Raw genomic sequence first — 23,227 nt, 5'->3', positions numbered from 1 at the left:
GCTAATGCAACCAAACAGTCAAGGCCAATTCACAAAGAACAGTGTGATTGAAAAGAAAAGTCATGAAACTCATTGTTGGGCAGGCTTCTTAAGTATTTCGGTACTTCGGTATTTCGATTTACCGAAATATCGAAAGACCGAACTTTTGAAAAAGTGATTTTGAATTAGTACCGAATAACCGATACCGAAATACCGAATTAATTCGGTCCAATCTGATTTTTGAATTTTTAGAAATTTATGCTCACCCCTACTTACTTTAATCCTTACACCAGCAATAGTTGTTGGTAAAAGATATCAACTTAAAATATGTGGTCTACATTGCATTCATGACAGTCTGGATTACAGAATAAAAGCTTCCAAAAAAGTTCAACTCACGATTGAGACAGAATAATGGAGCTCGTAAATGTAATATGTCTATATCCCATGATTGTTAGTATAAATTTATTCCTATTTTTCACGCAGAGATGATTCGTACTATGTATGTCCAAGTGCCTAGCTATTCGGTATCATGTAAAACATGCGTCTAAAAAGTTCATTTAAAAAATATTGAGCAGCACTATTTAAAGTGTACCGAAATATCTCTCCGAATTTGGATCCTCACCTTTCTGGTGCCAAGGCCTACCCTTCCACTTTACAGGAAGTTCTGACAATGATCTACCTTTTATGAATAAGCTATGTTCCATTATTCAAATATTTCATATAATAACAGGCATGTCCTAACATTAGGTAATGGATTAAGACCACTTTAGCGTTTTTTAAATTGCATTAGGTTATGTTAGGAAGGGGTATGGTATGCCTAACTCCGCCAATATAAAAGTGAATTTAACTGTTAACAAAATAGATATATAGGGACATTTATTTTAATAAAATAATGCAAAAAGACATTGATAGAACATACGACAAGCAATTTGGCAAATCAATCTTCATACTCTATTATTTTTATTTGGAGTTTATCATGACGTCTCTCTCCACAAATAACCGAATTAAGTTTCGTATGGGAAGTATTCATTGCTTCCTCAAACAAATTTTGTTGAATGTCATTTTAATGCACTTAACTTGGTTTAAATAAAACATGAAAAAAGAAGAAGCAGCTATATACATACGTATTTGATTAAGATGCCATGAAAACAAATTAAGAAAGTCTCCATCATTTACACTAAAATAAAATGAAAAAAAGCATCCTTTTCTACAATTAGTAAGTATTTAATTAAGTTCGACCACTTAATCCTCTTTCAACAAATACTTCAGATTCTTCTTTTTCCGTAGACTTTTCAGCTTTGAGCTTTAATTCATCAAGATATTGCTGATAACCATAGGATAAAAATCCCCAAAGAGCCAAAATCATAGAAACAGCTTTCACCCCACTCATCTTCTCATCAAATATAATGACAGCAAGAACTGGAATTAAGGGCACACTTAATGTGGTAATCACATTAGCAAATAAAGCAGATACCTTCATAATCAAGCTGAGAAGTCCAATTGTGTAAATCTGCCAACACAATGCAGTCCATACTAAAGTCATAACATATGATACTTTCCCTAACTTATATTCTTGCATCTCTGATTTCATCCACTTCCATTCCCCACTCGCGAACAGACCAATTAGAATCGCACACGTGGCAAAAAAAGATTGCCAAATCACTACGTTCATCACTTCTCTCACTGTGCGTTTTTTCATAATTTTTCTAAAAATACGTTCAGTGGAGGATAACAACAACGCCATACCTGCTGAACCAAAAAGTGTGCATATAAATCCTATTGTATAACTCTTCCCTTTGGATGATTCGCCGTTGCCTGAAGAGGAATCAATAGGTTGAAACACAAGAAGAATTGAGGAGATTGTGAGTAAAATTATAGAATTGGCTATATAAGTAGTTATTTTTTGGGAATTGAGGAAAAAGGAAAAGAGAGCATTGAACCCCAATTGGCTAGCGGCAATTAAGGAAAATGTAGAAACAGGGAGGTGTAATAGTCCGACAGCATTCAACATGCAACTTCCACCCAATAGTAAACCGAGAAAAACATAGACAGACAAAAACATCCAAAGAGATGGATTTTTGTTATTCCTCGCGTTGTTGTCGTCTTGAGTTTCTTCTCTTTTTTTCAAGAAGAGAATTGGGAAAAGTACTGGAAATCCACCAGTTTGTACAAGTGAATTCATCCAAGTGCTTTTTCCACCTTCTTTGTAGTAAAGCTCACCGAGTAGTGTAGCAGCTGCTAGGCAAATTAGGACTAATAAAGAGTTGAAGCCTATTTCGAGCCACCTCTTGTATTTTGCACGCCACGAAGTCAATGATTGAGAGATAGTAATATTTGAACTATTCGCCATATAATCTGCTCCTTTATTAGCTTCCTCTTCAACTATATGAATTAGTGGCAAATAATAGTTTAAAATTTTAGGAAAACACAAACAAAAAAAGATGAAGACTGAAGGAATGTGCAAAAATCTTACAAGAAATGTGGTGCTGCTTTTCTTGAGTATCTCCCATTGAAAAATATATCAAAGTTCTTCAGACTTCTTAGGCCTCGTGGACACTTTAAGCTGAGATTATGTTTTCTTTTTGTAGTAATAAATGTCTAAATATATGTGAAATTGTACTAAAGCACACATCATCCCAGGAATGGATTTATGAAAGTGTGGGGGTTCATTTATTTAGGGAGGGGTTAGGTGAGTCGTTGCGTTTGGAGTAGGTGGGGGATGTGGGGTAATATGAGAGCACAAAACAAACAGAGTAAATTATTATCTGTTGCCAATCATGAAATATGGGTGGTTTTGTTCACTGTTCTTGTCGATTCACATTTCAGAAAGTCACCTTTTCCACTTTATAGAAAGTTGGATTAGGAACGTGTAACTGTTTTCTGCTATTCTTAGCTAATTTGCCTGTTTAATTATTGGATTTAATTACTTCTATCTCTTTTATTAGATGTGTTATGGTTTGATACACAAAATTTAAAATTGTAGAGAAAGACAATTTTGTGATAAACATGTCATTAGAATGTTGAAATTAAAAAATTGCTAAATGCTGGATATGATATCCTTTTTGATATATATTAAAAAAGGAAAGTAATATGCTTTCTCTGATCCATTTTAGTTGTTGTGGTTACGAAAAATAACTAGTTCAAAATATTTGTTATTTTAAAAAATTAATTATTTTTTCTCATTTTACCCTTAGTATTAATTGTTCTTGAAAGTATATGATTAAAAAAATAAATAAGGGTATAGTGGTTAAAAAATCCTTAATATGAATAATTTTTAAGGGACATGTAAAAAAGAAATATGACAACTAAGATGGACCGGAGAGAGTAATATAAATTGATTGTTAGAATTAAATCATGTGTTATATCTTTCTGATTTAGACGAGTTCTTTAGCAGGTGTCTATATACAGTCAAACATCTCTATAACAACGTCGTTTGTTTCGAATATTTTTGGATGTTATAGTGGAGTGCTGTTATAGAGAACATATATTATAACATAACATAAAAATTAGTTCCGAAAAAGCTTGGCTTTTATAGTGAAGCGTTGTTATATATGGATGCTCTTATAGAGATGTCTGACTGTATATAGCAGAAATATATACAATAAATTTGTAAATGAAATTTGACGGGGGAAGAATTTGTTGAATTTGACAAGATTAATGTGAACTAGTGTGAACATTTGAAGCCTCATTTTAGGAAGAAATTGGTAGATGCATTTTTCATGCATTTACGTTGCATGATCACACTTAATATGATGTCATGCATGACATTATTAAGGCTATCTCCCTTCTATAAATAGCAAGTGTTTTGTTCATTTGAAAATATCTCTCACTTGCCTTCTTATATCCTAAGGCATTTGAATCTTTTTTCTCTCATGTAGTATTTCACTTGTATTTTTGGAGTGAAATAAAGTTTGAGTTGATTGTGTCCGAGGACTAGGCAAAAAATTAAATTTTGCCGAACCTCGTTAATTTTTGGTGTTCTTTTTATTATTGTCTCATTTACTATTTATTAGTTACCTTTAGATATAGTAGTTGTGATTTAATCACTCTCTATATATTCGGCTTCCGCAATAATTGGTATCAGAGCCAAGGTTCTATCTTAGTATGCTCTATGGTTGTAGCATAGTCTGAACTTCCACATCAGAAAAGAATTTCTTTGGTGTTCTGTACTGTCAGCAAATAAATAGTATCTGTAGCAAAAATAAGAGATAATAAAAATGAAGAGTCCACATCGGGTGTCAGTAATACGTCATTGGCATCTTCGCTTACGACAAGAATTATGTCAAATGCGAAATTTGCAGTTTAAATTTTTGACGGGTCAGGATATTTCGGGATGTGGAAAGCTGAGGTTCTTGATGTCCTTTTTCAACAAAGGGCTAGATATTGCCATAGAAGAAAAGAAACCAGACAATATCAGAGAAGGAGATTGAAAGATTATCAACCGCGTTGCTTGTGGTACCATTTGATCTTACCTCGCAAGAGAACAGAAGTATCCATACCCAAAAAGAAACTTCTGCAAGTAAATTGTGGAATGCATTGGAGGATAAATTCTTGAAGAAAAACAGTCAAAATAAACTTTACATGAAAAAAAGACTGTTACGCTTCACATATGTTCCTGGTACTACAATGAATGATCATATCACCAGCTTTAATAAGGTGGCGACATATTTGTAGAATATGGACGTGACCTTTAGTGATGGAGATATGGACTTAATGTTATTAAGTTCACTTCCCGATGAGTACGAGCACCTCGAAACTACTCTACTTCATGGGAATAATGAAGTGTCTCTCAAAGAAGTTTGTTCCGCCTTGTACAGCTATGAACAAAGAAAGAGAGAAAAATAAAAAAGTGGAGAAGGACAAGCACTGGTCGTGAGAGGCCGTTCTCAAAATCATATGAGAACGAAGAAATGAAGATCCAAGTCAAGATCCAGACCCAGCAAAGATGAATGCGCCTTTTGCCGAGAAAAGGGGCACTGGAAGAAAGACTGTCCAAAGTTGAAAAATAAGGCCAAACCTAACAATGGGAAGTCTGTCATGGATTTAAATGTAGCTGATTGTGACGACTTTGATTTCTCACTAGTTACAACTGAGCCATTCAAACCATCTGACATATGGATGATGGATTCAGCTTGTAGCTATCATATGTGTCCCAATAAGGACTTGTTCGTTGACTTTCAAGAACGAGAATATGGAGTTATTCACACCGCAAATAACAATCCTTTTACCGCATATGGTACTGGTTCAATCCGATTAAGGAACCCTGATGGATTGATCAGAACATTAACAAATGTTCGATACGTATCGGAATTGAAGAAAAATCTCATTTCTGTAGGAGCTCTAGAGTCAGAGGGGCTCAAAGTCGTTGCAGAAAATGGGTTAATAAGAATATGCTCCGGTGCACTAGTGGTAATGAAGGGAATTCGGTGAAATAATAACATGTACCACTATCACGGTAGTACAGTTATTGGGACACCAACAGTGACATCCAGTGATGACAAGGAGGCAGAAGCAACCAAGCTATGGCACATGCGCTTGGGACATGCTGGAGGAAAATCCTTGAAAATTTTATCAGATCAAGAATTGTTAAAAGGAGTAAAGACTTGCAATTTGGAGTTTTGTGAGCATTGCGTCAAGGGAAAATAGATAAGGGTTAAATTTGGAACAACTATCCATAATACTAAAGGTATTTTAGATTATGTTCACTTTGATGTTTGGGGTGCTTCCAAAACACCTTCATTAGGTGGGAAACACTATTTTGTAACCTTTATTGATGACTTTTCCCGAAGAGTGTGGGTGTATGCTATGAAAACTAGAGATGAAGGATTTGGGTGAGGCGAAGAAAATTCTTGGCATGGAGATAAAAAGAGATAGACATTCAAAGAAACTCTATCTATCTCAGAAAGAATACTTGAAGGGAGTAATAGATCGATTTGGCATGAATGAGAACACGAAGTTAGTTAGCACTCCTCTTGCTCCTCACTTTAAGCTTAGTGCTGCTATGTCACCGAAGAATGAAGCTGAACGAGAGTATATGTCAAGAGTGCCATATGCGAATGCCGTTGGTAGCTTGATGTATGCAATGGTTTGCACAAGACCTGATATTTCACATGTTATCGGAGTTATAAGCAGATATATGCATGATCCTAGAAAGGAGCATTGGCAAGTTGTGAAATGGATTCTATGGTATATTCGTAATACTGTAGATGTTGGATTGATTTGTGAGTAGGAAGATAGTCAGTATCTGGTTGGATATTGTGACTCAGATTATGCGGGTGATTTGAACAAGCATAGATCAACTACTGGTTATGTTTTCAATTTTGCAAATACACCTGTTAGTTGGAAGTCTACCTTGCAGTCAACGATTCCTTTGTCTACTACTGAGGCAGAGTACATGGCAATTACGGAGGCTGTAAAGGAGGCAATTTGGCTTCAAGGGTTGCTTAGAGAGCTTGGTATTGGTCAAGAAAGCATCACACTATTTTGTGATAGTCATAGTGTTATCCAATTAGGAAAGAACCAAGTTTATCATGCAAGGACGAAGCACATTGATGTACTATATCACTTTGTACGAGATATTATAGAAGAAGGTGGAGTCATGGTGCAGAAAATTAGGACTACAGATAACCCTGCTGATATGCTAACAAAAATAGTGACTCGATCAAGTTTCAACATTGTTTGAACTTGATCAACATTGTTGAACTTTGAAGGTTGAAGTTGAAGACACAATCAAAATTTACCAGTGAGAGAAAATTGAAAAAGTGAAATATTGCCAAGGTGGAGATTTGTTGAATTTGACAAAATTAATGTGAACTAGTGTGAACATTTGAAGCCTCCTTTTAGGAAGAAATTGGTAGATGCATTTTTCATGCATTTACTGTTACACCCTTGCGTCCCAAGGTGACGTAGTAAATATGAGACTTTTTAATCATGATTTAAATGATTTTAAAGTCATAATATGTCTATATATGATGTTTGGATAGAAAATATGAAGTGTGGGAAAAATCGGATTAAAGTTGCTGAAAAACCGACTAAGGATTTGCCCTGTAATACAGCTTTTTGAGAAATACATTTCGTATACTATATTAGGTCTTTTTGGAACATATTATATACCAAATTGAAGGTCTTGGAATGAAGGTTCCAACGCACTTAACCGTTCATTCATACGACATCCGGATAAAAAGATATCAGCATCGGAAGATGTGCGAATGAGAAGGTGCCAAGCTAGCACCTTTTGACTTTTCAAATGTTGATAAATCTGTCTTAACTCGTCTCTCTCATCATTTTCACATAGAACCCGATCATAGAACACCATAGAACCTGTCTTTGAGCTCTCTAATAGTGTTTCAAAGAATATTATTATCCTGGGCACGGAATCAAGAGGCGATAACATTAAAACGATCCCTACGACATAAGTATCGCTATATCGCCTCTCTTTTTCTTTGTAGTTTGAGTTTTGGAAGGTATTTCATAGTTAAGAAAATGTGTAATTTCTGTATTTAAGTGTTTAAATATCAAGAAATGTTGATAAATTTGTTTCCTAATAGTTAGAACTCACGGGACGGTGATCGAAAGCCGTGAGTTCAAGTTATTTGACTTGTAGTGGACTGTATATTTTTCTACTGTTTAATGGGGTTTTGGAGGAAAAATGGTGTGGATAAACACCACATAATGACGGAATGGTGGGCTGGTCATTCGTCGTTATATTTTTAAGTTGTTTGACACTACTTTGGTTGTCATTTTATGTATGAAGTGATTAGGGTGTGTGGGCTGTTTTGTGGTATATTGTGATGGAGATAAGGTTGGAAAATGATGCTTACATGTTATTATTGTTGTGTTCTTATTGCTGTTGGTATATGGTATTGGAGAAGGGCCTAGTTACAGGGGAGATGCTGCCCAAATTTACGTAAATGAGCTACTAGTTTAAGTTGAGGACTTAGCCTTTACTCAGCACTAATTTTGAATCTCCTTATGATGTGGTAGATTGAATTGAGTTGTTTGAAGAATTTCTTGGAAGGTATTAAGGACTCAACGGATTTAAGGTATGTTAAGGCTATCCCTTCTTTCTTTTTGGCATGATCCAAATGATACAAACGAAACGAGCAAAATACGCAACTTTCATAAATGACTCTATTCATAAAAATACTAGGGGTGTCTATATTCTTGATTCCCTATATGAATTATTATTATATCCTCTATTTATGAGTCTCATAAAAATACGTATTTGATAAAGTTTGTCCGAAAGGCATATTGATTTTATGATATTCGAGAAATCTTATTAACGTATTTCTTATGTATTTCATGCATTTATACATGTACATTGACCCATGACCAGAAGGCGTTATATACGCGTATATTATCTGTATATGGGATATGGGAAAAGGTTACGGCGTTATATACGCACCACCACCTGATCAGCTGGTATACATTGATGATTTTGCCCACAGTGGCTGAGATGATATGATGGGATGCCCTCAGAGGCTTGATAATGTTATGTACGCATATACCTATGTATGGTATGGCATTTATACGCACATGCATGACATTATAAATTTTCATGATTCACAAAGTTATTCATAATTTCAGGTTGAGTTCTTTACTCCATGTTTCTGTTATGTCTTTTATATACTACTATCATGCCTTACATACTCGGTACTTAATTGTACTGACGTCTCTTTTGCCTGGGGATGCTGCTTTTCATGGCCGCAGGTCCTGATAGATAGGTTGAGAGTTCTCCTAGTAGGCTATCAGCTCAGCAAAAGGTGTTTGTGCACTCCACTTTCTTCGGAGTTGCCAATTTGGTCAGTATGATTTGAATATGTATTGTTTGGTATGGCGGGGCTCTGTCCCGACCTTTATGATATTTATGTACTCTTAGAGACTTGTAGACAGATGTCATGTATATGGATACTGGTATGGCCTTATAGGCCAGTATGTAATATGTATACGTCGGTATATCAAGTTGGGTCATCCTATATTGAGTATTTCCTAATGTTTTGTTCTACTTATATCACAATAGCCTCTTCGGCTCAATTATCTATGATAGTATGATACGAAAGATACGTTACGTTGGTACTCGGTTGAGTAAGGTACCGGGTGCTCGTCGCGGCCCATCGGTTTAGGTCGTGACATTTACATTGCATGATCACACTTAATATGATCTCATGTATGACATTATTAAGGCCATTTCCCTTCTATAAATAGCAAGGGTTTTGTGTCACGACCCAAAATCCACTAAAGGTCGTGATGGCGCCGGACATCACTGTCAGGCAAGCCAACACTAAATAGATAGTTAAATTCTCATTTTAATATTTTTTTTGAAATCGTAAATTTACCTCAATTTATCTAGTTAAAATGAACTTACAGAATAAATAACAATGTTTTTCCAATTTCAATACTGAACATCCTATAATCATCCCAGAACCCGGTGTCACAAGTGCATGAGCCTTTTCTAGAAATTTAAAATAAAATACAATAACTGTCCGGAATACAATTTGGACAGGAAAGAAAATACAATACTCTGAAGGAGACTCTGCTAGCCACGGTGCGTCGTATAGAATGCAGCTCATCTAAGTCCCCGCCATAATCGCGCCTCTGCACCCACAAGGCCGCTAAACATATGTGTACCTACACAAAAATGTGTAGCAAGTGTAGTATGAGTACGTAAATCAACGTGTACCTAATAAGTATCCCGCCTAACTTCGAAGAAGTAGTGACGAGGGGTCGACTCGGATACTTACTATGGGCAATAATTAATACACCAATGATATGATAAATTATGGATTTTATGAGGCAACGGTAAACACAATAACGTGAGGTATGTAAATAATTCTCTTGTTAATAGGGGATTTCCAAATTCATTTTCATCTTTTAATAATTTATATCTCCGGCCAATGAGGCCATATCAATTATCAATAATTCCAAACAATAAAATTAAGTCATGTGCAACTCATGCCGAGGTCGTACGACCCGATCCAACAAATATTTAAATTGTGCACTGCTAGAGGGTCGAATGGCGCGAACCATAGATGAATCTATTTAATCTGCCGAGGCGTTCGGCCCGTTCCACAAAAGATAAACACATTCAAACCACTAAATTAAGGATTTATTTAGGTTTGATGTTCAAGGAAATATCAATTCTCATTAACGGTCAAGTGACCCGTCCGAAACCCAAGTAGGTGAAGTTTAACCTTTTGAAATTTCCTTTATCAAGTTCCAATATGTTTTAAATGGTTAAATTATCAAGTAGGATGCAAGCATCGCAAATATAACGCAATTTGGGTCCGAGACTACCCGGACATAAGCATAATAGTAGCTACGCATGGACTCTCGTCACCTCGTGCATACGTAGCCCCCACAAATAGGAGCACATATTGATTTATTTCACCTATGAGGTAAATTCTCTCTTACATGGTTAGAAAGGAGATTTACCTCGCTCCGAAGTCCCATAACCGGCTCCAACGCCACTCTAGCACCTCAAACCAATGTCCAATGCTCCAAACTAGCCAGACAATGTGAAAACCAATGAAAATATACTCTAATACTCATAACAATTCAATTTATAACAATTCCCCACTCCGCTCGAAAAGTCGATAAAATCACCCTCGGGCCCACGTGCCCGGATTCCGAAATTGTTTTTGAAGATAAATAACCCCACAAACTCAAATATATAATTTATTCTCCATTCCATGCCCAAATTCGTGATCAAAATCCAAGAATACCAATTTCTAGGTTTCCTACCAAAACCCCACAAATTCTACAAATTTTCATGTCTAAATCCATATATAAACCAAGTATTTAACTTGCAATAGGTGGGAATCACTTACCTTGACATAGATGATGAAGATGGAGCTCCAAAATCGCCCCAAGACCGGCTCCCATGGAGAAAATGAAGTGCAAATGGCCAAAAATCCCGTTTTAAAACATCTCACTGCCCAGTCCGACTCCTTCTTCGCGACCGCGGCAACCCCTTCGCATTCGCGAAGCTCAGCCAACCCAGGCCCCGAAAACCTCCTTCGCGTTCGCGTTCGCGTTCCTCACGACGCATTCGCGAAGATTTCCGCCCTCACTGCTTCGCGTTTGCATACCCAGCCTCGCGTTCGCGTAGGCCAAACATCCCCAGGCCCAGTCCTCATTTCCTTCTACGCGTTCGCGACTCCCCACTCGCGTTCATGTAGGTTTCTCAAGTTCTTCACCGCGTTTGCATCTCAACCTTCGTGTTCGCGAAGGCCAATCTCAACAGCCCCACAATTTCCTCTTCACGAACGCGGGACTTCCTTCGCGTTCACGAAGAAGGACACCAGACACCAGCAACAGCAATTTCCAAGCAGCTCCAAATGATCCAAAACCACCCCGAAACAGACCCGAGCCCCCCGGAACCACGCCGAATCATACCAACCAGTCCCATAACATAACACAAACTTGCTCGAGACCTCAAATCACATCAAACAACATCGAAATCATGAATCACACCCCAATTAAAACTTAATGAACTTTGAAATTTCAACTTCTACAATCGATGCCGAAACCTATCAAATCACGTCCGATTGTCCTCAAAATTTTCACACAAGTCACAATTGATATTACGGACCTACTCCAACTTCAGGAATCAGATTCCGACCCCGATATCAAAAAGTCCACTTCCGGTCAAACTTCTCAAAAGCCTTCAAATTTCTAGCTTTAGCCAAATGACTCCAAAATGACCTACGAACCTCCGAATCCACTTCCGGATGCGCTCCCAATACCAGAATAACCACACGGAGCTATTCCTAGACTCGGAATCCCAAAAGGATATTGATAACATTGAAATGCACTTCAACCCAAATTTATGAAATTCTTCCAAAATGCCAACCTCCATAATAGGCGCCGAAACGCTCACGGGTTATCCAAAATCTGACCCGGACATACGCCCAAGTCTGAAATCATCATACGGATATGCTGGAACCTTCAAATCCCAATTCCTAGATCGTTTACTCAAAAACCCAACCTTAGTCAATTCTTACAACTTAAAGCTTCCGAAATAAAAATTTTCTTTCCAAATCAACTCTGAACTCCCTGAATCTCAATTCCGACTACGCGTACAAGTCATAATACCTGAAGTGAAGCTACTCATGGCCTCAAACTGCTGAACGGCGTGCTAGGGCTCAAAACGACCGTTCGGGTCATTACATTCTTTCCCACTTAAACATACGTTCGTCCTCGAACGTGGTAAGAACTGCGCTGGAGCTGTCCGAAATTACTGATTAGCACCTAGTGCACCTACTCGTGCTACCACAACTGAGTTGAGCACACTGGCTCGAATAAATCTGTGGATTCCCCTTTTGTTTAGTCAAACTAGCCTTAGAGCCAAATTCTAACATCCGGAATCTTCTGCTAGGCCTATTTCCAACATACGATCACTGTATCAATTAAAACATGACTGCATACCTTTGCTGAATTCACTATGCACCGCATTATTCACACGACCATAATAACATCCTCTGATAACAATAGCCGAAATTCCACGAACCTGATGTCCACAACACACCTCATGCCACACACATGTCCTGCTCCAACTCTTGAAATGCTGCCGCAGCGGAAACGATGCGTAGAAATTTACAACTAACTGCCGAGTCAACCATTCATTGAGTTTCTCCCCTTAACAAGAACCATTACCTCATTCTGGACTGAATACCGATATTTACTCTTTAACTATGCCTCATACCGATCTGATCACATTGACCCCAGGTCCAATAATCCCGTCTCCCCTAGCATAAGCTCTCCCTCAACATAAGTTGCCCAGGCAATAAGCCACCTCAGACTCTGTCAAAAATATCATATGATGCCACAATGTGCCGACAAACTACAAACTTGAATGCGATACATAAGGAAAACGAACTCTGGAAAGAACTACTCAACCCATGTAACTAACTAGACAACCGAAAAGGTATTACGAACCTTCCTCAGAAAATGGAAAACAAAACACATGAAAATAGACATAGGGGACTGTACTCAACATCACACTGTTGCGGCGTGCAACCCGATCCAAACAACATACCCGTGGCGGCATGCCACCTGATTCACACATAATAACCTGTAAGGAATTAGTTACCGAGCTAAAATGCTCATACCTGCGAAATACCCGAATATCGGCCACAAACACGCCAAGTGCATAATACCATCCCTGGGGAGACAGATAGCGCCATACGCTACAAAACTCAAGCACAACTAAGGTGCGATATATGATCTAACACTCAAGAGCCATCCTGCTTACATAACTCCATCGCTACGCGGAACCTCAACTCATATGAAATCATCAACCCGTTTCACAACTCACACGGCATAATACAGTATTACATGAAATAGCCGATGACGAAATAACATCCCATGCCCGAATACTCCTCCATAAGGAGCGCTATGCTGAGATGAACAGATTTGTCCTGACATAGAGCACTTATTCACATTTAAATCCATCCACAGACCTCAAGCTGATTCTGATCGCACCGTACTAGGCTAATAACCTTTCAAGGGTCCATAATAGCCCCCCCTTTTTTAACATACAAGAACGGCCGTCAAATTCGGAACAAACTTCTATAATCCCACTGGCCACACTAACACCGTGAAACAAATCAAAAATCCGCAAATCAGAACTCAAGCCTCTTACATAAGACACCGATCTCAGGTGACGCTAAAGACAATACCAGCTGGTTCCAACCATCTGGTTCCTCTCTCGCTCATCCGAGCGCGTGACATTCTTACCAACACAGAGCCACAACCTTGATCCTCAACTTCCAAATCCCATGCTAATCACTGCACTTAATCATGCCAATGTGCAAGAGCACAAAAATTTCATCATAACTCCAGAACCACTAATACGGTAAACACTTCATCATATAGAAATATTTTACCTAGCTCATTTCAAGAGAACCATTGCAACACACAGCCAAATTCCCATGACCACAGAAAATACAAACCTCGAGTGGTGGTTTAAACCACCATAATCCTTCCGGGATCCGTCTGCACACAACATGCCATAATTCTCGAATGCCCCCAAATAAAATCAATTACGGCGGCCGTCAAACCTCGCACGTACCGCCAAAAATCACATGCACAACTCAACATGCTGAAGGAGCTGATCATTGCCATCATCATGCCAATTCAACCATTGCTAACCAAACCCGACTTCTCCTAATTTACTCTGGATCTTCCTTAGAAATAACAACAGCCCTTTTACCAATATAACGAACTTAATCCGCACTCATCCCAAGTGCCCCCATTTCACGAGACCACATTGTCTCAAAACCCACGAACCATTTCATACCCTCCCTGTGCGCATAATCGCATCTTCAACTAATATACCCATTCTAATGATTCTTCTATAAATCCAAAGTTACATGCTACCCTTCCTATCATGATACCCCGTAGACCAAAGAAAACACGGAACACTCCAAGCTCCTTTATCATAATCCGCTGCAAAAGCTCGATATTCAACCATACTATGGACTTGAAATCCTTAGGCACCACACCTTAACTTTTGAATCCACTAGGACCGTTATTGAGAGTTACCCACTCTGACTTGGTCCCGAATATAATCAACTTCAAGGCTCTTCTAGCATATGAGCACACTCTTAAAGAAGCACCTGGCCGAATCATCTTCCTTGTAACTCACCTCTTTACGAAGCATAAATCCCGAGTCTTCCCAAAGCTTGAGCATGAATCAATAAGGCCAACTATAGAACACATTCCTCAAATCGCTTGCTCAAATTACCACTGATGTTCTCTTTCCTTAGTCGTAATAACCCATCAATGTGTCGATAACCAGAAATCTTACCAATAGACGACCATGCAATCCAACTGTAGGCGGTGAGGCTCTTCCACTTAGCTTGAAGCTACCATTTCATAAACCTGGAACCCACCAAGATTCTTTCTTCATCGTTGACATGATCTTGCATAATCAACCCGCCAAATTCCTCGAAATCTTTCTGTTAAACCTTTCATGAACACTCTGAATTACTAGCCACATTTGCATATCCGACCTCTTACTGGATATCTAGTAGAATTTTTTGTAAAATCCCCAATCAACACCACGCAATCGCTAACCTGTTCATAGGAGATATCCCACCTATAGAAATTACATGCCGACATATTCCAACATCGCTGCACTGGGTATAATTACTACGAAATGAGTAACCCATCCTGAGCCCATGCTCATTCACCAGTTGTACAAGTCCATTCACTCCTCATGGACATCAACTAAAGATGCGATAATATATTCCAATCTAGAGTCATGTTGTATCCTTCTTCATATCAAGCAACTCATCTCTATCGCATTAAATCTCCCGCCGCCTAATAGATAGTATTCCAAATTGAGTCCGTAGACCCAGTCACCGTCCACCATAATTCCCAAATCACTCTAAACTTTCCTCAAGGCGTGTAGCTATCCTAACACAGAACCCATATGCTACTCTGTCACTTTCCCACTTTGGTCAAACTCACTCCTTTAAGCAACTACTCGACTTCTGTTTCCTTACACTTGGCCTTCTAGAAGTTTAACTGCCGCATGCCACCTCCCACATGTCCTTCCTCATCCTTTGCTGCCCAGTTGTTTCCTTAACTTAAAATTCATCTCTGTAGCACCCGAACCAACAGATCACCGCTAACTCTAAACCTCCCCGAAGATCATCTTCCTTGAGCCATCAACATTAGGATTACCGATTTGATTCTGAACCACTACACACTGCGATTTTTGACAACTGCTTTCCCGACACCATTTATAATACTCTGCCCCAAGGAGAATTGAAGGAAACCATAACACCGGCGAACTTAACACATTTTAACAAATCAAGGATGATGATGCCATATCACAGGTGAAGATTCCACCACGCTCTAAAATATCGAGTCCCGCTACACTATCAACCCAAGTCTGAACATTCTTAGTTCGATTGCCTATTCTTCGTCGGAAGTAAAATACCGAATCTCTTAATCATGCACTGAGTAATCCCCCTTTCAAGTCATTCACTGCCCTGAGACATAGGCAAGCATCATACCCTCACCTCAATAATGAGCGATAACAACTCATGAGCATCATAGCAACATGTTCATAGACTCAAAGCTCTTAGAAGTACAACTACTGAGCTGAAATGACAGAATATCCTTCCACCAGGAGATGACAATAGCCCAATCAACTACGCAGGGAGAAATATCCCGCACTACATCTGTAGTACCATTACAATTCCTCAATTCTCGATCGAAAGCAAGCGTTTCACGTCGCATAAGATTGAATGGGAAAGAAATGAAGGCATAAGCCTCACAGGAATCAAATCGCACGATGAGGAATCAAGAAGGGAAGTGCTCCAAACAGCCCTGTAGCCTCTCGAAGATAAGTACAGACATCTCCGTACCAATCCGCAAGACTCTACTAGACTTGCTCATGACTCGTGAGACTTACGTGAACCTAGTGCTCTGATACCATGTTGTCATGACCCAAAATCCGTTAAAGGTCGTGATGGCGCCGGACACCACTGTCACGCAAACAAACACTAAATAGTTAGTTAAATTCTAATTTTAATATTTTTTTAAAATCATAAATTTATCTCAATTTATCTAGTAAAAGATGAACTTACAGAATAAATAACAATATTTTTCCAATTTCAATACTGAACATCCCATAATCATCCCAGAACCCGGTGTAACAAGTGCATGAGCCTTTTCTAGAAATTTAAAATAAAATACAATAACTGTCCGGAATACAATTTGGACAAGAAAGAAAATACAATACTCTGAAGGAGACTCTGCTGGCCGCGTGGCGTCGTATAGAATGCAGCTCACCTAAGTCCCCGCCATAATTGCGCCTCTGCGCCCACAAGGCCGCTAAACATATGTGTACCTACACAAAATATGCAGCAAGTGTAGTATGAGTACGTAAATCAACGTGTACCCAGTAAGTATCCTGCCTAACCTCGAAGAAGTAGTGACGAGGGGTCGACTCAGATACTTACTATGGGCTATAATTAATACACCGATGATATAATAAATTATGGATTTTATGAGGCAACGGTAAACACAATAACGTGAGGCAGGTAAATAATTCTCTTGTTAATAGGAGATTTCCAAATTTATTTTCATCTTTTAACAATTTATATCTCCAGTCAATGAGGCCATATCAATTATCAATAATTCCAAACAATCAATTAAGTCATGCGCAAATTATGTCGAGGTCGTACGACCCGATCCAACAAATATTTAAACTGTGCACTGCTAGAGGGTCGAATGACGCGAACCGTAGATGCATCTATTTAATCTGCCGAGGCGTTCGGCCCGTTCCACAAAAGATAAACATATTCAAACTACTAAATTAAGGATTTATTTAGGTTTGATGCTTAAGTAAATATCAATTCTCATTAACGGTCAAGTGACCCGTCCGAAACCCAAGTAGGTGAAGTTTAACCTTTTGAAATTTCCTTTATCAAGTTCTAATATGTTTTAAACGGTTTAATTATCAAGTAGGATGCAAGCATCGCAAATATAACATAATTTGGGACCTAGACTACCCGGACATAAGCATAATAGTAGCTACGCACGTACTCTCGTCACCTCGTGCGTACGTAGCCCCCAGAAATAGGAGCACATATTGATTTATTCCACCTATGAGGTAAATTCCCTCTTACAAGGTTAGAAAGGAGACTTACCTCGCTCCGAAGTCCCATAACAGGCTCCAACGTCACTCTAGCACCTCAAACCGATGTCCAACGCTCCAAACTAGCTAGATAATGTGAAAACCAATGAAAATATACTCTAATACTCATAACAATTCAATTTACAACAATTTCCCACTCCGCTCGAAAAGTCGATAAAATCACCCTCGAGTCCACATACCCGGATTTCAATATTTTTTTGAAGAGAAACTTTACCCATAACCCCACGAACTCAAATATATAATTTATTCTCCATTCCATGCCCAAATTCGTTATCAAAATCCAAGAATACCAATTTTTAGGTTTCCTACCAAAACCCCAAAATTTTTACAAATTTCCATGTCTAAATCCATATATAAACCATGTATTTAACTTACAATAGGTGGGAATCACTTACCTTGATATAGATGTTGAAGATGGAGCTCCAACATCGCCCCCAAGATCGGCTCCCATGGAGAAAATGAAGTGAAAATGGCCAAAAATCCCATTTTAAAACATCTCACTGCCCAGTCTGACTCCTTCTTCGCGAACACGGCAACCCCTTCACGTTCGCGAAGCTCAGCCAACTCAGGCCCCGAAAACCTCCTTCGCGTTCGCGTTCCTCACGACGCGTTCGCGAAGCTTTTCGCCCTCACTGCTTCACGTTCGCATACCCAGCCTCGCGTTTGCGTAGGCCAAACATCCTCAGGCCCAGTCCTCATTTCCTTCTACGTGTTTGCGACTCCCCACTCACGTTCGCGTAGGTTCCTCAAGTTCTTCACCGCATTCGCGAAGAAGGACACAAGACACCAGCAACAACAGTTCCCAAGCAGCTCCAAATGATCCGAAACCACCCCGAAATACACCCGAGGCCCCCGGGACCCCGTCCAATCATATCAACCAGTCCCATAACATAACACAAACTTGCTCGAGACCTCAAATCACATCAAACAACATCGAAATCATGAATCGCATCCCAATTCAAACTTAACGAACTTTGAAACTTCAACTTCTACAATCGATGTTGAAACCTATCAAATCTCGTCCGATTGTCCTCAAATTCTGCACACAAGTCACATTTGACGTTATGGACCTACTCCAACTTTCGAAATCAGATTCTGACCCCGATATTAAAAATTCCACTTCCGGTCAAACTTCTCAAAAGCCTTCAAATTTCTAGTTTTAGCCAAATGACTCCAAAATGACCTACGGATCTCCGAATCCACTTCCGGACGCGTTCCAATACCAAAATCACCATACGGAGCTATTCCCAGACTCGGAATCCCAAACGAACATTTATAACATTGAAATCCACTTCAATCCAAATTTATGAAATTCTTCCAAAATGCCAACCTCCACAATAGGCGCCAAAATGCTCTCGGGTCATCCAAAACCCGATCCGGACATACGCCCAAGTCCGAAATCATCATACGAACCTGTTGGAACCTTTAAATCCTGATTCCGAGATCGTTTACTCAAAAACCTAACCTTAGTCAATTCTTCCAACTTAATGCTTCCGAAATGAAATTTTTCTTTCCAAATCAACTCTGAACTCCCTAAATCTCAATTCCGACTACGCGTACAAGTCATAATATCTAAAGTGAAACTAATCATGGCCTCAAACTGTTGAACGACAAGCTAGGGCTCAAAACGACCGGTCGGGTCGTTATATTTTGTTCATTTGAAAATATCTCACCTGCCTTCTTATCTCCTAAGACATTTGAATCTTCTTTTTCTCTTCTAGTATTTCACTTGTATTTTTGGAGTGAAATAAAGTTTGAGTTGATTGTGTCCGAGGACTAGGCAAAAATTAAATTTTGCCGAACCTCGTTAATTTCTGGTGTTCTTTTTATTATTGTCTCATTTACAATTTATTAGCTGCCTTTAGATATAGTAGTTGTAATTTAATCACTCTTTGTATATTCGGCTTCCGCAACAGAATATGCTTTTCTTCATTTCTCTCCACCTCTTCGGGTACTTATTTTGGATAGGACATGAAACTAGGCTACTTCCTCTCTTTTCCTTTTTTCTTTTTCTTTTCTTCTTCCTTTTTGTTTCTATTTTTAAAAAACGTAACAAATTATTTCGTCAAAATAGAATTAAAAAGTACAAATTTGAAACTTGAGATGTTTGTGTTATGAATTGCTTGCAATATGCTATAGAATATATCCTTTTGTTGTTAGGATTTAAAAGCAATAGAGTACATAAGTGAATATATACACGTGCAAGACAATTTTAACCTATATAAATTTTTGAACCCTATACATGTTAGATTTACAATAATATTGCTAATAACACTTAACAGTACATGGAGTAAGAAAAATGAATTCATTGAAAACAAAATTTATCCAATTCTCAATTCCACCCTAAACAAACAAATTATAATGTGATAGTATTTGGGATACAGCGTGTATTATAATTTGGGACACATATTTCTACAAAATACAAAGCAAATAAATAAAAAGGAACCTTGCCCCTTTTCTTACTTTATTATTCGGCAATATGCGGTAGCATCAACGCCGAATCTTCAAAAGTCAAGAGCGTCACTAATAATGTAATCATACAATGATCAGTTTTTAATCAATGAATTTCATTATTGTGAGCGTTACTAGTATTTTAATAGCTCTTATTAGTTAAACTAAGCAAGAGAGTTTCTTGAATACTGTGTATAATATAAAAATTGAATTCCCCATGATCTTTTCGAGTTGTTGACTTACTAGGTTGACTCGCGTAGTGAGATGGATTGGAGATCCAATTATTTCGGATAACATCATAAATAAAGCATATATTCCCACCAAAACCAACAAAAGAAACAAACTGAAGAGAAAAAGGAAGTAGAAAACGACAATAATAAAAGCAAAAGTGGAAGAAGTGCTTTGATTTTAAACGGCAACCCTAATAATTAAGATGGAAATTGTAGGGCTAAACGACCACACTAATGTGGCCCAACTATGGCCACACGGGTGAAATTACTTCGACGACCTCCTAATTATTTAGCCCTATAATTTTTACTCCAAAACAGAAAATTAAATATGGAGAAACTCTTCCTATTCCCAAGCATTGAGCCGCGTGAAATCATCTATGTTCATTTACGGAGAAAGCTGAAAAGTCTTTACATCATATTGTATTTCCATTGTATTTTATGTGTATAGCAAATTATTGTATTTCCTTAAAAAAAATGGTATATGATTTAGTAGGAGGAAGAAAATTTAAATTCACCAGATTTAGTAGTATCAATACTTTCTCCTTATCAAACCAAGTCAAAGTGGACACTTCCTCGTTATCTAAAAATGGATTCAAACCAAGAAAATTTGGCGGTATAAGAAAATATAAATCCAAATGAATATAACACAAATACAACAACTATAAATATGAACCAAGATAATAGGTTTGATCGAGTTAGGGATGAGTTGTACAGATCTTTAGGGATGACATCGGACGACAGTTTGTTGAATGAATACGAATGGGTCGATGTTCATTCTCACGGTAGTTTCAACAATGTTGTGCACTTAGATGATGATGATGAAGAACCCAATGGAGAATATTATGGAGAAGCTGACGATGATGAGGAGCAGTTTTTAGGAAATGAGTTAGAGTTATATGATGTTGATCAGGAAATGGAGAATGATTTCACTGAAGATGATGTGGTTCTAGATCCAATCTTCGGAATGCAATATAGAGATAAAGATTCTTTGTTTGCATTCTACAAAGAACATGCACGATTGAAAGGATTCTCCGTTGTCAAAAGAAATTCCAACAAGAAGGGTGGTGACACTGCCAGGTACATAACTTACTATTGTAATAGGGATAGGATTCGCAAAACCAAGTTTACCACCAAGAGTAACAATTGTAAAGCTAGGCTCACTGATGTTTTAGATGATTCTGGTTGTTGGCGCATCTCTAAGGCCATTCACGATCATAATCATGATTTTCTCCCTTTCATATCGCGCCTGATGGCTGGACATATGTCCGTTTGTGATTCTTTGAAGAGGAATCTTGTAGCTCACGATTGATCTAGTATTAGACCCTCCAAGAATATTAGACTTGCGGAGATTTAACGTGGTGGACCGTAAAATTTGGGTTGTAATCCAAAAGATTATAAAAATTTTATTTTAAAGAGTAGGAATTTTGAAATGCAAGAAGGGGATGCACAGTCATTGCTCAACTAATTTCGTGAAATGCAGGTAAAGGATATAGAGTTTTTCTATTCAATAGACGTTGATAATATTGCCAGGCTGCGAAATGTGGTATGGGTGCATTCACACTGTAAGGCGGCGTATGAGCAATTCCATGATGTGATATGCTTTGATACGACGTACCTTGTGAATCGATATAATATGCCATGTGCTACATTTATTGGCATCAATCACCATAGACAATCCATCTTACTCGGAGGTGCTCTCATGTCTCATGAAGATATCGATAGTTATAAATGGTTTTTAGAACTTGGCTTGAGGCCATGAGAAATTTTCATCCAGATGCGATCATAACTGACCAATGTCCGAGTATTAAGCCAACCATTGCTGAAGTGATGCCACATACAATACATAGAGTATTGTATTTGACATATATTTTCAAAGTTTCCTCTTTACTTAAGTGGTGTTCGTCCTTCTAAAATTACACGTGGAGAATTTAAATCCATGGTCCTTTATAGTATTACTGTTGAAGTTTTTGAGAGAAAATGGACAGAATATATTGCAAAGTATAATTTGCATACAAGGAATTGGTTCAACAAGCTTTACTCTAAGAAGGAAAAATAGGTTCCTATGTACCTTGATGTGTATTTTTGGGCTGGTATGCTATCTACGCAAAGAAGTGAGGGGATGCATGAGTTCTTTGATGGATATATTACCCGTCAAAGCACTCTTAGCATGTTTGTTCACCAATATGAGCTAGCTATAAGAGCTAAGCATGCGAAAGAGTTGGAAGCGGAATACATGTCAAAGGGCTTTCAAATTGTGTGTGAGTCATTGTTCAAGTGGGAGGAGAAGGTAATTTAGTGTTATACGCGTACAGTGTATGAATGTTTCAAGACACAGCTAAGGAAATTGTATCATTGTGAAGTCAGCAGCCCCGACGATCATCAAGTTGTCCCTGGTGTTGAGAAATTCATCTTTAGTGATTATTCAGTTGTACAAAAAAATGGTGAAAATCTAGGAGAGTACACTGTTGAATATATACCTATCGGTGATTATTTTAGTTGCAGCTACAAATGGTTCAAGTCTAGAGGGATACTTTATTTCCATATACTCAAGATCTTGTCGTACAAGAAGATTGATAAAATTGATGAAAGGTATATACTGACAAGGTGGAAAAGCGATGTTATTAGGCCACACTTGGATCAGTTCCATCAAGTTGGTTAACCAAACATGACTCCTGAGTACAAGACATACATGAGCATGTTGAAGTATTTTGACATGGCTTGTGATATAGCACTGGGCACTAGCGTGAAGGTTCAATATGTTAAGCATAAATTGAAGATGATAGTGAATGATCTTCAAAACTGGGACGACGAAATGATCATGCCAAACCTCGACCAGGATGACTCAGATGAAATTTAAGATACAACTCTACGAGATCCCCAGTACACTCGTTCA

At 38.2% G+C, this 23,227-nt stretch overlaps 2 protein-coding genes across 2 annotated transcripts; one reads left to right on the top strand and one right to left on the bottom strand.

Moving 5' to 3' along the window:
* Positions 1-1,096: 1,096 nt before the first annotated feature.
* On the bottom strand, positions 1,097-2,730 carry LOC107787476 (purine permease 21-like). Its single transcript, XM_016609056.2, has 2 exons — positions 2,453-2,730; positions 1,097-2,361 (listed from the first exon to the last, which is right to left on the bottom strand). Exons 1-2 carry the CDS (start codon positions 2,487-2,489, stop codon positions 1,208-1,210), a joined length of 1,191 nt encoding a protein of 396 aa, XP_016464542.1. The 5' UTR covers positions 2,490-2,730; the 3' UTR covers positions 1,097-1,207.
* A 19,723-nt stretch (positions 2,731-22,453) lies between these two features.
* On the top strand, positions 22,454-22,993 carry LOC142172102 (protein FAR1-RELATED SEQUENCE 9-like). The gene is made up of 2 exons (XM_075235876.1): positions 22,454-22,621; positions 22,670-22,993. The coding sequence occupies exons 1-2, from the start codon at positions 22,454-22,456 to the stop codon at positions 22,991-22,993; spliced, it is 492 nt and encodes a 163-aa protein (XP_075091977.1).
* The last annotated feature ends 234 nt before the right edge of the window (positions 22,994-23,227 follow it).

Source organism: Nicotiana tabacum, chromosome 17 (assembly GCF_000715075.1).
Source record: "Nicotiana tabacum cultivar K326 chromosome 17, ASM71507v2, whole genome shotgun sequence".
Lineage (NCBI taxonomy): Eukaryota > Viridiplantae > Streptophyta > Magnoliopsida > Solanales > Solanaceae > Nicotiana > Nicotiana tabacum.
This window is presented reverse-complemented; position numbering and strand designations above follow the sequence as displayed.

Excerpts from the sequence above, each read along its gene's own strand:
- LOC107787476 (XM_016609056.2), bottom strand. The coding sequence starts at position 2,489 with ATGGGAGATACTCAAGAAAAGCAGCACCACATTTCTT. Across the intron at positions 2,362-2,452 it reads AAAGCAGCACCACATTTCTT|TTGAAGAGGAAGCTAATAAA; the intron begins GTAAGATTTTTG and ends TAATTCATATAG.
- LOC142172102 (XM_075235876.1), top strand. The coding sequence starts at position 22,454 with ATGCATGAGTTCTTTGATGGATATATTACCCGTCAAAGCACTCTTAGC. Across the intron at positions 22,622-22,669 it reads TGTTCAAGTGGGAGGAGAAG|CTAAGGAAATTGTATCATTG; the intron begins GTAATTTAGTGT and ends TTCAAGACACAG.